The sequence below is a fragment of the Schistocerca americana genome, chromosome 4 (assembly GCF_021461395.2).
Source record: "Schistocerca americana isolate TAMUIC-IGC-003095 chromosome 4, iqSchAmer2.1, whole genome shotgun sequence".
In the NCBI taxonomy this organism is placed as follows: Eukaryota; Metazoa; Arthropoda; class Insecta; order Orthoptera; family Acrididae; genus Schistocerca; species Schistocerca americana.
Window position 1 is genome coordinate 563377672 of NC_060122.1, and position 17166 is coordinate 563394837.

At 44.8% G+C, this 17166-nt stretch overlaps 1 protein-coding gene across 3 annotated transcripts in view; it reads right to left on the bottom strand.

Moving 5' to 3' along the window:
• Positions 1–17166, bottom strand: part of LOC124612832 (abscission/NoCut checkpoint regulator) — a 163691-nt gene that overhangs the window by 98932 nt on the left and 47593 nt on the right. For all 3 annotated transcript variants that reach the window (XM_047141258.1, XM_047141259.1, XM_047141257.1), the window contains one exon: positions 2988–3163. In XM_047141258.1, the coding sequence (XP_046997214.1) occupies positions 2988–3163 (176 nt within the window). The remainder of the gene's footprint in view (positions 1–2987; positions 3164–17166) is intronic.

The window sequence follows — 17166 nt, forward strand, 5'->3', positions numbered from 1 at the left end:
CAGAGGACTGTGATCGGTTCTGGGAACAACACTACAAATAATTAGCTCAGATTCCACCCCCGAGCGAGGCTTTCCACCTTTACCAACTCCGCCAGCCGCCTGTATGAACTGAGGATGACCTCTGAACCCAGACGGCAGGAGTCATTGATGCCGATATGAGCAACAATTTGCATTCGGGTGCACCCAGTGCTCTCTATCACTGCTGGCAGGGCCTCCTCCACATCTCAGATGAGACCCCCTGGCAAGCAGACAGAGTGAACACTGGCTTTCTTCCCTGACCTTTCCGCTATTTCCATGAGGGAAATCACCTGCCTAACACTGGTGCTCCCAATCACTAATAAACCCCTCCCCCGTGTGCCTGCTCGGACCTTGCTGAAGGAGCGACCACATGTCCACTCACAGGCAGAGCAGGCGATGCCACACAGCCAGCCTCCAAATTGACCCTCCACCTCATGCGACGCGAATACCGTTGAACCCATCACTCCCCTTGGGGAGAGGGTGGCCCAACCACGCCCTGTACCTGCGAAGATGTCTCGACAGCAGGGACCATGGGTGAATCATGTAACACCTGGGGTGTAGTATGTGATGCACCAGACTCCCCACTGCCACTACACTCAGAGGCAGCAGCCTGAAAACAGCTGACCGTGGCCATTAGCACGTTCGGTAGTTCACGAACAGTGGCCGGCTCCTCCTGCGTCCATACACAGCAGTCACACATCCTATCCATCCTAAGAAATCAACAATTTACTGCAGAGAGTTAAGTAATCAACTTTTAACTAGACTGCTAATTCACTAAAGGTGGCTGATGGCTGAATAAACTTTGGTTACTAGACACTTCTTGTTGGAAACAATGAAAATAAGCACTAACTGTCTCTGGACTGTATTCAAAACAAACACGAAATCTATGGAACACTATTACTAGTACTCGAAAATTAAAGCTTCCTAAAAGCAAAAACACACGGAAAAAGGAGTGACAAGCAAGAAAACCACAGTTAATACTTAAATTTACGTAGCTTGCTGCACAGGAGATGTGAAGCAGACGGCAGTTTGGGGCACTAAGGATGCATCTACCTTTTTCATAATACAACGTAATGAAATGACACCCTGATCAGAGAAGTATATTAGGATTCTGCCTCAGTCAGATCATAAACGGCCTTGTGTAAATAACACCACAGGAAGAATTCAGAGTCCTATGGGCCTCAACAAGAACAGAATAGCTGTGGAGAAGCAAAGTGCAAGCAGTTGTGCTTGGGAATCAGAAGTAGTCTCCAACAGCAAAGCCCCACTGCATGAACGAGAGCATGATTTCACAAGGCCACTAAATGCATCAACACCTTTCTGAATAAGAAATGGATTTTCCGTTGCAAAGGACTGACCATCTTCAGTAATTGTGATCACAAGGAACCATGGTGCTGCTGGGAGGGTCTTTCAATCAGGAGCTCCATTCTGTTGACGTTTGGTAAACATTGACTGCGAAGATGATGACTGGCTCATTGCAAGAAAATTCCCCATGATTGTCAGCATCTCCGACGGCGTGCTCTTTTCAACTGGGGACCCCTCTCAGAGGGGGGCTTATGTGCCTTAGATGATTGTTCACACTTCAGGTCACACCTCCCAAACACCTGACACAGGGACCAATTGGCAATTTGGGAAGGTAGCAACTTAAGCAATCACCCCTCCCTGGGCCTAGGCTGTACCAGGGAGCACATGCAAAGCTCACCTGTTGACCTGGGGCTGGGAATTATGCTTTACCCAGTCACTTATTACATATCAGACTCGTGGTTGCGCCTTCAGGAGCACACAGGAAGAAAGAAGAAAATGAAGACTCAAATGCCGAAGTGGAGGAAGGATAGAAGAAGGTGAATAAAGAAAGAAAAAAGAAACCAACAACAGTCTGTTTTGATGTCAGCCACTGAAAATGTGGAACACATTCTGAAACACACCCCAGATATGTTCCCCAAGGGGAGGGGATGGGGGGGGGGGGGGGAGATGAGAATAGAAAAGATGCTGCTAAGCTGAAGTACCATGACAGCCACACATGAACCCCACCAAAGAGCTTGATTTGATGGTGTGTGTGTGTGTGTGTGTGTGTGTGTGTGTGTGTGTGTGTGTGTGCGTTGTCAGTACACTGTTTATTGTACAAATTGACTTCTCATGTTATTCCAAAATAGTTAAAACTGCAGTATAGTCTCTCAACAACAATACAAATACAGATGGAAAATAAGTCCAGGGTGTGCCTTTCAAAAGGTTAGAGTCTAGAACATAAAAAATAATAAGTATCATATTAACAATATTCTGCAATGTGATAACTGCCACACAAACACTGCAATCCCTGAATTTCATACAAAGGGAGGGCCACCATATGTTGTCAATAGCTCCTTATACCTCAATCCAAACTCCTGGATCACAATGAGATGACTTTTTCAAGACATTTCTGCTGCTTTATTTAGCACATCATTAGATTTCCCCCCTCCAGATTAAATTCTGTTTCCTATGGAGCCTTGTGGTCTTTCTGTGGGTAGGTATTCAGCTGCAGGAAAGTCAATCTGGAGATTACACAAAGGAGTCATCAGGCACGTAAGATTGTAGAATTTCCTCACAATCAGTCGTATGTTCACTAATGTGAAGTTTAGATATAAATTCACTCTAATTTATGTGCCTATATATTGGCCAGCATGTAAACTATAAAGTGAGTGGTCATCTTTACAACTCCCACTGTTTACACTTCACCTAGAATTTTCCAGTATCTAATTAAGAATTATATTTTGATAGCCCATAGTAATCCCATCAAATACTTGCCATTCTGAGGCATATCATATTGTACTACCACCAGATGAGTCATGTTTATCATTTTTGTTGGCACCACTCTTCCGAAGGTAAGTGTACAGCCAGACAAAATGCAAGCTGTAAACATTTAAGAAATGTACAGTACTAAAAAGTGTGAAAAAATGTACCAGCCAAAAATCATAATAAAACTCATAACTTACTTTATAACTGCTTGCGAGGGTGGCAACACTGGTTCAGATGAGCCAATGTGTTGATTTTCAAGCTTCTTGTAACAGTCCTGGCAAACAAGATGATGTGATGTGCCAAGCTTAGGTACAATGACCTTATATTTGAGGCACTTTGCACAATACGAGAAGCCACAGTTTGGACAACCAACCTAGAACAAAAAAAGTTCACACTGAAATGTACGATTTCCACTCCCTTCCTCACAAAGTATGGAGATTATTAATCCTCCATCAGGCACACCCTAAGCAGGGACAAGGTTAGATGTACAGACTACAGTTGTAGTGATTTTATTTTCAGAGGCCACAAGTTAACTTACTGAAGGTCAGACCTACACTGGCTAAACCTCATCCCCCAAAAGGAAGCTACTAGGTCTGAAACATGTCTGTTCCTGTGTAGAGTGGGATGGCATTCATTATTGTTCGTGCAGGCTACACTTTTAGTCCATGTGATTAAAGAAGGACTAATAGCATCAGCAAACATATTAGTTTCCTCAGGGGACACCGCCTTAACGTAGCACTGTCCGTGTGAGCGAGGAGGTTTGTGTGCTCTGGATCCAGAGGACTATGCCAGTGGTAGCGAAGCTACCAGCAGGGTCACCCATGCAGGACAGGCCAAAAGAGAGGAGCCAGACAAAGTGTGTCCCACAGTGACCTATCAAGCCTGTTTCCTGTCCTATCCTATCCTATCCTAAGACTATCGTTTTTGCTTGTCTTTTTCAATTCCCTACAACATATGGCAGGGAGGGCTCTAGAGGCATGGTGAAGCCAGTCTCCCTAAGCAAGTAAACCAGATAAAAATCCAGGTCCTCCAGGTTGTGGGTTGATCATGGGGCTAACAACCCCATATCGGAAAACAACTCGTTGTTCAGCAACCAATTCACAGAGAGAACTGAACTAGTCTCAAACTTATGACAACCAACGCACGTCAAATGGCAATGATTTTGGTATATCAAGACATGGAATGTAAGAAGTATCCTTCAGGAGTAGCCAGTAGGAAGCTCGAGGAGGTACCAAATTGATGTTGCAGCATTGCAAGAGATAAGATGGAAACAAACAGAGGTGGTTGATCTCCAGCACTATACCTTGATCAATAGCAGGGAAGATGAAAATATATTGTGAACAGGTTTTATGGTAAAGAAACCCGCCATCAGTCACGCCGTGATGGATATGAAACAATAAACCCCTGATTATGTCGATTGAGGCTGAAGGAAAAATTCTCCAAATTGTCGCTGATTAGTGTGCATGCTCCAATGGAAGATGCAGCTGAAGAAGAGAAAGAAGAACTTTATGAGAAATTGGAGCAAGTATATGATAAGCTGCCAAAGTATGATGTCAAAATTATACTGGGAGATTGTAATGCTAAAGTGGGTAAAGAGAAAGAGAACCAACCAGTGGCAGGTCTTCATAGTAAACACCTGGAGTCACATAACAATGGTTGGAAACATTGAATTTGCTTTTAGCAATGGACTAGTAATTAAAAGCACGTGTTTCACACATAAAGACATTCATAAGGAGACTTAGATATCACCTGATGGGTTGTCGCGAAATCAAATAGATCATGTACTAATAGATGGATGGCATGCCTCAGATATTCTGGATGTGATTAGCCGCCAAGGAGCGGATATTGACTCAGACCGTATATTGGTAAGAATCAAAACCTTAGAAAGGATTGCAGTTAAAGCCAGAAGGGCTGGGTCGGAGAAATGAAAGGTCTACAATGCGGAGACGCTCAAAGATCAGAAGAAAAAGGAAGAGTGTAGGAACAAAGTGCAAAAGAAGTTGCAAAAGATCAGCAGGATGGAGGGAAAGGATATCAACGTACTATGGGAGGAAACTAAGATAGCTTTAAATACAACAGCTCAAGAGGTACCTGGAGAAACAGAAAAAAACCCATGAATGGTTTGATGAAGCGATGTCAAAGGCGCTAAATAATAGAAATCAAGCTCTACAAAGTTTGTTACAGAGACCTACATGTAATAAAGTGGCTATGTTTAAAGAGAAGAGAAGGGTAGCTAATAATTTAGCATGGATTAAGAAGAGAGTAGAGGAAAGGATGGATGAAATACAGAAGAACTTTGAAAAAAAGCAGGGGAGGAAATTCTTTTATGGGGTGGGGCAAATAAAGAGAGGATATTAGCCAAGGATGAACATGCTGAAATATGAGGCAGGCAGTTCGATAGTTGGAAAGGAAAAAATAATAGAAACATGGGCACAACATTTTGAATTGTTACTGTCAGACAGACACATCGTAAGTGAAGAACAAAATGGAGGGCCTAGAGAAGAAACTGAAGAAGAACAAGAGGTGGATGGAGATGATGATGATGCAGTGGACATAGAACCACCATCAATAGAAGAGAAAAGAGTCATTATAAAGTAACTTGGTAATAAGAAAGCTCCTGGACACAACCTGGTAATGGCAGAAATGATAAAACACAGAGGCGAAATATTAGTATGGAGGATACATAAAATAAATACAATGGCCTGGGAAACAGAGAAAATAACAGAGGACTGGACATTAGCAACCATCTGCCTATACATACGAAAGGATCACACAAGCAATGTAAGAACTATTGAGGAATATCTCTGCTTAGTATCGTCTACAAAATCCTTTCTACGGCTATAACAAGGAGAGTAAGTAGAAGAGCAGAATGGACTCTAGGCAAGTACCAGGCAGGTTTTAGAGCTGGGAGGTCTACAGATGACCATATCTTTACAGTATGTATGATGCTGGAGAAGACTTATGAATATAATGTAAGATTAGAACATCTCTTTATAGACTTTAAACAGGCCTATGACAGAGTTTAAAGATCAGCACTATGGGAAACAATGCAGACATTCAAATTTCCTAAGAAGCTAATAAAATTAACTAAGGTGACCCTGGAGAACAGCAAAAGCCAGGTTAAAGTTCAGTGTTGTCTGTCAAGATCATTCCCAACGGAAGTAGGACTGAGACAGGGAGACCCACTATCCCCAGTACTATTCAACCTAGTATTAGAGAATGCAGCAAGATCAATAACCACAAACCCAGGAGGCAATATTTACAATAGACTTCTGCAAATCTTAGCCTATGCAGATGCTGTAGTAATAAGTGCTAGAAGTACAGAGATGCTCACATCAGCCTTCAAAGAGTTTGAAGCCGCTTCCAAGAACCTTGGTTTAGAAATCAGTGGGGCAAAATCTAAGTATATGGTAACTGAGAGAGATAGATAAAAGAAACACAGATTATCTAGAGTTAGAAGCGTACAACTTTGAAAGAGTAGATAGCTTTATTTATCTTGGTTCAGTAATAACATCACAAAATAAAGTGGAGGCAGATATAACAAATCAGATTAAAGCTGCCGACAGATCACATTGAGCACTATATATCATGCTCAAAAATAAGAACCTATGTAGGAAACTAAAGCTGACACTACAAAACAGTGATCAACCAGCAGCAAGGCACGAGTACTGACAGAGGCTTTGGAGAAGAAACTAAGTATATGGGAAAGGAAAGTGCTGAGGAAGATTTTTGGTCCTGTAAAGGAAGGTGAGATATGGCGAATTAGGACTAATGAAGAAATAAGGGCTCTGTACAAAGAACCTGATTTGGTAACTTCAATCAAAGCGGGAAGCCTAAGATGGTTAGGACATGTCCAGCATATGACAGAAAAAAGGCTCCTGAAGAAGATGATGATGGGACATCCGGATGGTAGAAGAAGGAGAGGACGACCGCATGTGAGTTGCCTGGAAGATGTGGAAGCCAACCTGAGAGCAGTGGGAGTGAGGAGGTGGCGCAGGTGTGCTGAAGACTGAGACGATTGGAAATCTGTGATTGAGGAGGCTAAGGACCTCAGAGGACTGTAGTGTCATGGAAACAGTCAGTCAGTGAAATATATTAGTTACACTACTGGCCATTAAAATTGCTACACCAAGAAGAAATGCAGATGATAAACGGGTATTCATTGGACAAATATATTATACTAAAACTGACATGTGATTACATTTTCACGCAATTTGGGTGCATAGATCCTGAGAAACCAGTACCTAGAGCAACCACCTCTGGCCATAATAACGGCCTTTATACGCCTGGGCATTGAGTCAAACAGAGCTTGGATGGCGTGTGCAGGTAGAGCTGCCCATGCAGCTTCAACACGATACCATAGGTCATCAAGAGTAGTGACTGGCGTATCATGACGAGCCAGTTGCTCAGCCACCATTGACCAGACGTTTTCAATTGGTGAGAGGCTTGGAGAATGTGCTGGCCAGGGCAGCAGTCGAACATTTTCTGTATCCAGAAAGGCCCATACAGGACCTACAACATGCAGTCGTGCATTATCCTGCTGAAATGTAGGGTTTCGCAGGGATCGAATAAAGGGTAGAGCCACGGGTCGTAACACATCTGAAATGTAACATACACTGTTCAAAGGGCCGTCAATGCGAACAAAACGTGACCGAGACGTGTAACCAATGGCACCCCATAGCATCACGCTGAGTGATACGCCAGTATGGCGATGACGAATACACGCTTCCAATGTGCGTTCACCGCGATGTCGCCAAACACGGATGCGACCATCATGATGCTGTAAACATAACCTGGATTCATCCGAAAAAATGACGTTTTGCCATTCGTGCACCCAGGTTAGTTGTTGAGTACACCATCGCAGGTGCTCCTGTCCGCGATGCAGCGTCAAGAGTAACTGCAGCCATGGTCTCCAAGCTGATAGTCCATGCTGCTGCAAACATCGTCGAACTGTTCATGCAGATGGTTGTTGTCTTGCAAACGTCCCCATCTGTTGACTCACGGATCGAGACGTGGTTGCATGATCCGTTACAGCCATGCGGATAAGATGCATGTCATCTCGACTGCTGGTGATACGAGGCCATTGGGATCCAGCAAGGCGTTCCGTATTACCCTCCTGAACCCATCGATTCCATATTCTGTAAACAGTCATTGGATCTCGACCAACGCGAGCAGCAATGTTGCGATACAAAAAACTGCAATCGCAATAGGCTACAATCTGACCTTTATGAAAGTCAGAAACGTGATTGTATGCACTTCACCTTCTTACACAAGGCATCAAAACAACGTTTCACCAGGCAATGCCGGTCAACTGCTGTTTGTATGTGAGAAATCGGTTGGAAACTTTCCTCGTGTCAGCACGTTGTAGGTGTCGCCACCGGCGCCAACCTTGTTTGAATGCTCTGAAAAGCTAATCATTTGCATATCGCAGCATCTTCCTGTTGGTTAAATTTCGCATCTGTAGCACATCATTTCTGTGGTGTAGCAATTTTAATGGCCAGTAATGTATATAATGTGATACTGCTGGAAACGCAGACATGAGAAACAATGTAACTAATGCTAAGCAATGACCTACATTTTCTGCTGTAACACATTAAGATGGAAAGAGGGAGATGTTCATGTCAATATGGCATCGGGCAAAGGCTACTCACAGAGCCTTAAATATCATACTATCAAAGTAGATCAGACAAACAGAAATGTTTCAAGACAGAATTTCAGTACAAATCCATAGTATCCTGCTGGAGTAAAAATCAAAATTTAGTACAGAGTTTATTCTTTTATAAAGACAATGTAGAAAACTTCACTCATAACCACACGTGAAATTTCTGACCCAAATCTTGGGTGAAGACCACAAAAATTACCGACAGACATTTTGAAAAATATCACTAACATGACTTTCTTAGTTCTTGACTGTTAACTGAAGATTCAGAAAGATCTAACTTGAAACTTCCTGGCAGATTAAAACTGTGTGTCCGACCGAGACTCAAACTCGGGACCTTTGCCTTTCGCAGGCACTTGCCCGCGAAAGGCAAAGGTCCCGAGTTCGAGTCTCGGTCGGGCACACAGTTTTAATCTGCCAGGAAGTTTCATATCAGCGCACACTCCGCTGCAGAGTGAAAATCTCATTCTGGAGATCTAACTTATTGAGAAACTGGGACAGAGTGATGCCTGAACTGTAAGTATTGATTTCTGGACATTTTACCTCAGATGATGACTGTGTTAAGGGAGACTGCGTATCATTCTCATCTCTCCAGTGCTCCGGGTTTCGTCTTTTACAAGGCTGTTGACTGAAAACACAACCACTAGCTACTCATACAGAAAATGTCCAGCTTAAAGTGCTCTAAAACCAACAGTAATTTTCACTGATGCAAGAAAAATCTCACTCTTCCCTGGGCAATGTACTATTGCAGGGGGAATCTCCTCTTTCTCCAGGCATGAAATTCTGCCTACATCAAATTTTCACATCTCCTGATTTAAATTCCTATCTGATTCAGTATTTGACATGTTTTTGCTGTCTTCAGTCTGAAGACTGGTTTGAAGCAGCTCTCCAACTACTCTATATCAAGTGCAAGCCTCTTCTTCTCCAGATAACTTTGCAACCTAAATCTATTTAAACCTGCTTGCTGTATTAGTCTCTTGGCCTCCATCTACAATTTTTGCCATCCACACTTCCTCAAACACTAAACTAGTGATTTCTTGATGTATCAGAACGTATCCTATCAATCAATCCCTTCTTTTAGTAAAGTTATGCCACATATCTCTTTTCTCCCCAATTCTGTTCAGTACTTCCTCATTAGTTATGTGATCTACCCATCTAATCTACACCATTATTCTGTAGTGCCAAATTTCGAAAGCTTCTTTTCTACTCTTGTCTGAACTACTCATTGTCCATATTTCACTTCTGTAATTTCTCTTCTTCAGAGACACTTTACTTGTCGGACTAGCCAGTCTACTTTTCCTGTCGTACCTACTTTGGCCTTCATCTTTTATTTTACTGCCCAAACAGCAAAACTCATCTCTTCCTTTTGCTGTCTCATTTCCTAATGTAATTCCCTCGGCATCACCTGATTTAATTCAATTACATTCCATTATCCTCATTTTGCTTTTGATGATGTCCATCTTATACACTCTTTTTTTTTTTTTTTTTTTTTTTTTTTTTTTTTTTTTTTTTTTTTTTTTGCCTCCCTAAATTTTAACTCCTCCAAATTTTTCTTTGGTTTCCTTTAACACTTGCTCAATGTACAGATTGAATAACGCCGAGGTAGGCTACAACCTAGTCTCACTCCCTTCTGAACCACTGCTTGTATATGGGGGGAATTGTGATGTGATGTGATGTGATGTGATATGTGTGTGTGTTGGGGGGGGGGGGGGGGGGGGCCAGGGACCCATTCAAGTAGGATAACAAGGATGGGATGATGCCACGTGGTGTCATAAGACATTTGCAAGTCGAAGAAGACAGTGATAAGATAGTGTCAGTGGGCAAAAGCCATCTGGAAAGCAGACTTCAGGAAGATCAAATTGTCGATGGCAGAATGGCCATGGTGAAAAATGCACTGGGACAGACCCAAAAGGCCCTGGGACACAAGGTATCAACACAGCTGCTGGATCGCCATTGCAATAGGCATTCATCTGAAGGGGGTGTTCACGAAGTTTCAGGACTGGGATGATCATGCTTTAACACCACTGAGATGGGAGCTCAACCTCACTCCAGAGCAGAAGAAAATGGCTAAGACTTGACATTGGCAATGCACTGATATGTGTTTGATCATTTGATTACAAATGTGGTATGGCCCTGGAGCCACAACAGGCAAAGGCCTAAGACACAGGAATTCCCACTCACCAAATGAAGCATTGTATGGTTCCACGTGGTGTGTAGTAAATGAATTCACTCCACCCACTGTTTGAGGACATGAAATGCAGGATGATAATTCCCAGATTTTGAGGCTTAGGGGTATGCAGTCCAATGGCAGCAACATATTATTCCCAGCATTCTTGTTTCTGCTGTTTTATTATGTGGGCACAGAGCCATTTAAAGGTGGCGACCTGCTCTATCGATGAATCTTTGCAATGGATGGAGGAGAGAAGACCAAGGCTGCAAATGGAAAGATCAGTGGCCAGCTAAGGTGCAAGTTTGTGAGGGCACCTGTATTCAAGAGACAGATTGAGCTCTGTGAACAAAGTATCAACAGCTTTACCATGGCCAGTGGTTGTAGTTCCACCCAACGAAGAGTTGTGGGCATTGAAGTCACCCAAAATGAGGAAGGGTGAGGTGGGGGGGGGGGGGGGGGGGGGGGGGAGCTGAGAAATCAGTGCAGGCAATACATTTTGGGACATTTCACCATTAGGAGGGAGATACACACTACAGATAGTAAAATCCAGAGGTATCCTCACATGAACAGCCACAGCCTCCAAAGATGTATCGAGTGGCATTATGCTTGGCATAGACAGAGTTCAGAATATACATACAAACATTACCCTACACTCTTTTATAGTCAGCTTGATTCTCAAAATAGCTCCAGTAGCCATGGAGGGTGGAAGTCTGCATTGCTGGGAACTAAGTTTTCTGGAGGTCAATTCAGAAAACAGAGTAAATGCATAAAAGGCATTGAAGCTCAGCCACTTGGTGGAAGAAACCACTACAATTCTACTGGAGATTCACACTATTGGTATCCAGTGGGGACGTAAAAGGACAAAGGCAGCAGGTCATGCTCCAGAGTGACCTGCTGTCACCAGCTGCGAGGATAAAGCAGCAATACATTTTGGTTCCGAATCAGATTGTGTGTGGGGGGGGACTTGTTCGACACGATCCATCAGGAACTTACCGCAGATACAGTGGCAGAACATGTGGGGTCTGGTGGCAAGAGGAGCACCACAACAACTTCTATCTTTGAGGTCTTCTTTTTGTCCCTCTTCCCCATGGGTGGTTTTGATGTCCGCAAGGGCCTGTCCATTCTAGTTTCAGGGAGAGAGGAGGAACACTAAGTCCTACAACCAGCAGCCTGTGGCTCCTTCAACTGCTCGCTGGTATCCAGCTGCAAATTGGCAGAAACCTGGTAGGGGAGCATCCCAAGGGACCCCTTCTTGGAGAGAGATAGATGCTGGAGGAGGATGATACTTCTCTGGCTATGGTTTGGGGATAATTGCCACAATGAGTGGGAAGTCAATCCTCCCAAAGTGTGTGTTGGGGAAGCAATAGGTGCAGACGCCCCAACCACCATCAGAGCAAGTGTAGTTGAGCAGCCCAGACGGGCCAACAAAGAAGGCACAAAGAGCAAGGATACTGCTGCTAGAGAGGATGACTTTGTAGCTGTAGCATATATCATCGTCATACGTGCAGCATACAAAGAATCACATTTCTTCCTGGTCTCTTGATACGTCAGTCGGTCAAGAGTCTTGTATTCTCATTGAAAGACAGTTCAGTCCAGTGAACAGAGGGGAATGGTGCTTGTACTGCACCACCCAACAGACACAACCACCCTCATAAAAATAATGAAACAATTAGAACACTACAGAAGCACAGTGACACGTAACGGGGTGAGCAACGTGGCACAACAGAAATCAGCAACTTAGGTCTGCTCAGTTGTACTCAAGAAGCACAACACAAGAATCTGCTATGTTAGCTCTATCGTGGAATTACTTGCCTCGACTTGACAGGTAAGACTATGCCTAAGATAACCAGCAAGTGTAAACTTCTGTATTGGGAATATCCGCTGCCCATGTCATAATGCATGTATACTCGACCTCCTCACCACTCACAGCAACAGAATAAAAACTTCCATTGTGTAATTTTACTATACAATGCATATATATATATATATATATATATATATATATATATATATATATATATATATATATATATATACTCCTGGAAATTGAAATAAGAACACCGTGAATTCATTGTCCCAGGAAGGGGAAACTTTATTGACACATTCCTGGGGTCAGATACATCACATGACCACACTGACAGAACCACAGGCACATAGACACAGGCAACAGAGCATGCACAATGTCGGCACTAGTACAGTGTATATCTACCTTTCGCAGCAATGCAGGCTGCTATTCTCCCATGGAGACGATCGTAGAGATGCTGGATGTAGTCCTGTGGAACAGCTTGCCATGCCATTTCCACCTGGCGCCTCAGTTGGACCAGCGTTCGTGCTGGACGTGCAGACCGCGTGAGACGACGCTCCATCCAGTCCCAAACATGCTCAATGGGGGACAGATCCGGAGATCTTGCTGGCCAGGGTAGTTGACTTACACCTTCTAGAGCACGTTGGGTGGCACGGAATACATGCGGACGTGCATTGTCCTGTTGGAAAAGCAAGTTCCCTTGCCGGTCTAGGAATGGTAGAACGATGGGTTCGATGACGGTTTGGATGTACCGTGCACTATTCAGTGTCCCCTCGACGATCACCAGTGGTGTACGGCCAGTGTAGGAGATCGCTCCCCACACCATGATGCCGGGTGTTGGCCCTGTGTGCCTCGGTCGTATGCAGTCCTGATTGTGGCGCTCACCTGCACGGCGCCAAACACGCATACGACCATCATTGGCACCAAGGCAGAAGCGACTCTCATCGCTGAAGACGACACGTCTCCATTCGTCCCTCCATTCACGCCTGTCGCGACACCACTGGAGGCGGGCTGCACGATGTTGGGGCGTGAGCGGAAGACGGCCTAACGGTGTGCGGGACCGTAGCCCAGCTTCATGGAGACGGTTGCGAATGGTCCTCGCCGATACCCCAGGAGCAACAGTGTCCCTAATTTGCTGGGAAGTGGCGGTGCGGTCCCCTACGGCACTGCGTAGGATCCTACGGTCTTGGCGTGCATCCGTGCGTCGCTGCGGTCCGGTCCCAGGTCGACGGGCACGTGCACCTTCCGCCGACCACTGGCGACAACATCGATGTACTGTGGAGACCTCACGCCCCACGTGTTGAGCAATTCGGCGGTACGTCCACCCGGCCTCCCGCATGCCCACTATACGCCCTCGCTCAAAGTCCGTCAACTGCACATACGGTTCACGTCCACGCTGTCGCGGCATGCTACCAGTGTTAAAGACTGCGATGGAGCTCCGTATGCCACGGCAAACTGGCTGACACTGACGGCGGCGGTGCACAAATGCTGCGCAGCTAGCGCCATTCGACGGCCAACACCGCGGTTCCTGGTGTGTCCGCTGGGCCGTGCGTGTGATCATTGCTTGTACAGCCCTCTCGCAGTGTCCGGAGCAAGTATGGTGGGTCTGACATACCGGTGTCAATGTGTTCTTTTTTCCATTTCCAGGAGTGTGTGTATATATATATATATATATATATATATATATATATATATATATATATATATAAAAACAAAGATGATGTGACTTACCAAATGAAAGTGCTGGCAGGTCGACAGACACACAAACAAACAAACACAAACATACACGCAAAATTCAAGCTTTCGCAACAAACTGTTGCCTCATCAGGAGGCAACAGTTTGTTGCGAAAGCTTGAATTTTGCGTGTATGTTTGTGTTTGTTTGTGTGTCTGTCGACCTGCCAGCACTTTCATTTGGTAAGTCACATCATCTTTGTTTTTAGATATATATTTCCTACGTGGAATGTTTCCCTCTATTATAACCATATATATATATATATATATATATATATATATATATATATATATATATATATATATATAAAACAAAGATGAGGTGACTTACCGAACAAAAGCGCTGGCAGGTCGATAGACACACAAACAAACACAAACATACACACATATGTCTGCTTGTGTCTGTATGTGTGGATGGATATGTGCGTGTGTGCGAGTGTATACCTGTCCTTTTTTCCCCCTAAGGTAAGTCTTTCCGCTCCCGGGATTGGAATGACTCCTTACCCTCTCCCTTAAAACCCACTTCCTTTCGTCTTCCCCTCTCCTTCCCTCTTTCCTGATGAGGCAACAGTCTGTTGCGAAAGCTTGAATTTTGTGTGTATGTTTGTGTTTGTTTGTGTGTCTATCGACCTGCCAGCGCTTTTGTTCGGTAAGTCACCTCATCTTTGTTTTTATATATAATTTTTCCCACGTGGAATGTTTCCTTCCATTATATATATATATATATATATATATATATATATATATATATATATATATATATATATAAAAAGAAAGATGATGAAACTTACCAAACAAAAGCGCTGGCAGGTCGATAGACACACAAACAAACACAAACATACACACAAAATTCTAGCTTTCGCAACCAATGGTTGCCTCGTCAGGAAAGAGGGAAGGAGAAGGAAAGACAAAAGGATATGGGTTTTAAGGGAGAGGGTAAGGAGTCATTCCAATCCCGGGAGCGGAAAGACTTACCTTAGGGGGAAAAAAGGGAAAAAAGGACAGGTATACACTCGCACACACACACATATCCATCCACACATACACAGACACAAGCAGACATTTGTAAAGGCAAAGAGTTTGGGCAGAGATGTCAGTCGGGGCAGATGTACAGAGGCAAAGATGAAGTTGAAAGACAGGTGAGGTATGAGCGGCGGCAAATTGAAATTAGAAATTAGCGGAGATTGAGGCCTGGCGGATAGCGAGAAGAAAGGATATGCTGAAGGGCAAGTTCCCATCTCCGGAGTTCTGACAGGTTGGTGTTAGTGGGAAGTATCCAGATAACCCGGACGGTGTAACACTGTGCCAAGATGTGCTGGCCGTGCACCAAGGCATGTTTAGCCACAGGATGATCCTCATTACCAACAAACACTGTCTGCCTGTGTCCATTCATGCGAATGGACAGTTTGTTGCTGGTCATTCCCACATAGAACGCTTCACAGTGTAGGCAGGTCAGTTGGTAAATCACGTGGGTGCTTTCACACGTGGCTCTGCCTTTGATCGTGTACACCTTCCGGGTTACAGGACTGGAATAGGTGGTGGTGGGAGGGTGCATGGGACAGGTTTTACACCGGGGGCGGTTACAGGGGTAGGAGCCAGAGGGTAGGGAAGGTGGTTTGGGGATTTCATAGGGATGAACTAAGAGGTTGCGAAGGTTAGGTGGACGGCGGAAAGACACTCTTGGTGGAGTGGGGAGGATTTCATGAAGGATGGATCTCATTTCAGGGCAGGATTTGAGGAAGTCGTATCCCTGCTGGAGAGCCACATTCAGAATCTGATCCAGTCCCGGAAAGTATCCCGTCACAAGTGGGGCACTTTTGGGGTTCTTCTGTGGAAGGTTTCGGGTTTGAGGAGATGAGGATGTGGCTCTGGTTATTTGCTTCTGTATCAGGTCGGGAGGGTAGTTACGGGATGCAAAAGCTGTTTTCAGGTTGTTGGTGTAATGGTTCAAGGATTCCGGACTGGAGCAGATTCGTTTGCCACGAAGACCAAGGCTGTAGGGAAGGGACCGTTTGATGTGGAATGGGTGGCAGCTGTCATAATGGAGGTACTGTTGCTTGTTGGTGGGTTTAATGTGGACGGACGTGTGAAGCTGGCCATTGGACAGGTGGAGGTCAACGTCAAGGAAAGTGGCATGGGATTTGGAGTAGGACCAGGTGAATCTGATGGAACCAAAGGAGTTAAGGTTGGAGAGGAAATTCTGGAGTTCTTCTTCACTGTGAGTCCAGATCACGAAAATGTCATCAATAAATCTGTACCAAACTTCGGGTTGGCAGGCCTGGGTAACCAGGAAGGCTTCCTCTAAGCGACCCATGAATAGGTTGGCATACGAGGGGGCCATCCTGGTACCCATGGCTGTTCCCTTTAATTGTTGGTATGTCTGGCCTTCAAAAGTGAAGAAGTTGTGGGTCAGGATGAAGCTGGCTAAGGTAATGAGGAAAGAGGTTTTAGGTAGGGCGGCAGGTGATCGGCGTGAAAGGAAGTGCTCCATCGCAGCGAGGCCCTGGACATGCGGAATATTTGTGTATAAGGAAGTGGCATCAATGGTTACAAGGATGGTTTCCGGGGGTAACAGACTGGGTAGGGATTCCAGGCGTTTGAGAAAGTGGTTGGTGTCTTTGATGAAGGATGGGAGACTGCATGTAATGGGTTGAAGGTGTTGATCTACGTAGGCAGAGATGCGTTCGGTGGGGGCTTGGTAACCAGCTACAATGGGACGGCCGGGATGATTGGGTTTGTGAATTTTGGGAAGAAGGTAGAAGGTAGGGGTGCGGGGTGTTGGTGGGGTCAGGAGGTTGATGGAATCGGGTGAAAGGTTTTGTAGGGGGCCTAAGGTTCTGAGGATTCCTTGAAGCTCCGCCTGGACATCAGGAATGGGATTGCCTTGGCAAACTTTGTAAGTAGTGTTGTCTGAAAGCTGACGCAGTCCCTCAGCCACATACTCCCGACGATCAAGTACCACAGTTGTGGAACCCTTGTCCGCCGGAAGAATGACGATGGATCGGTCAGC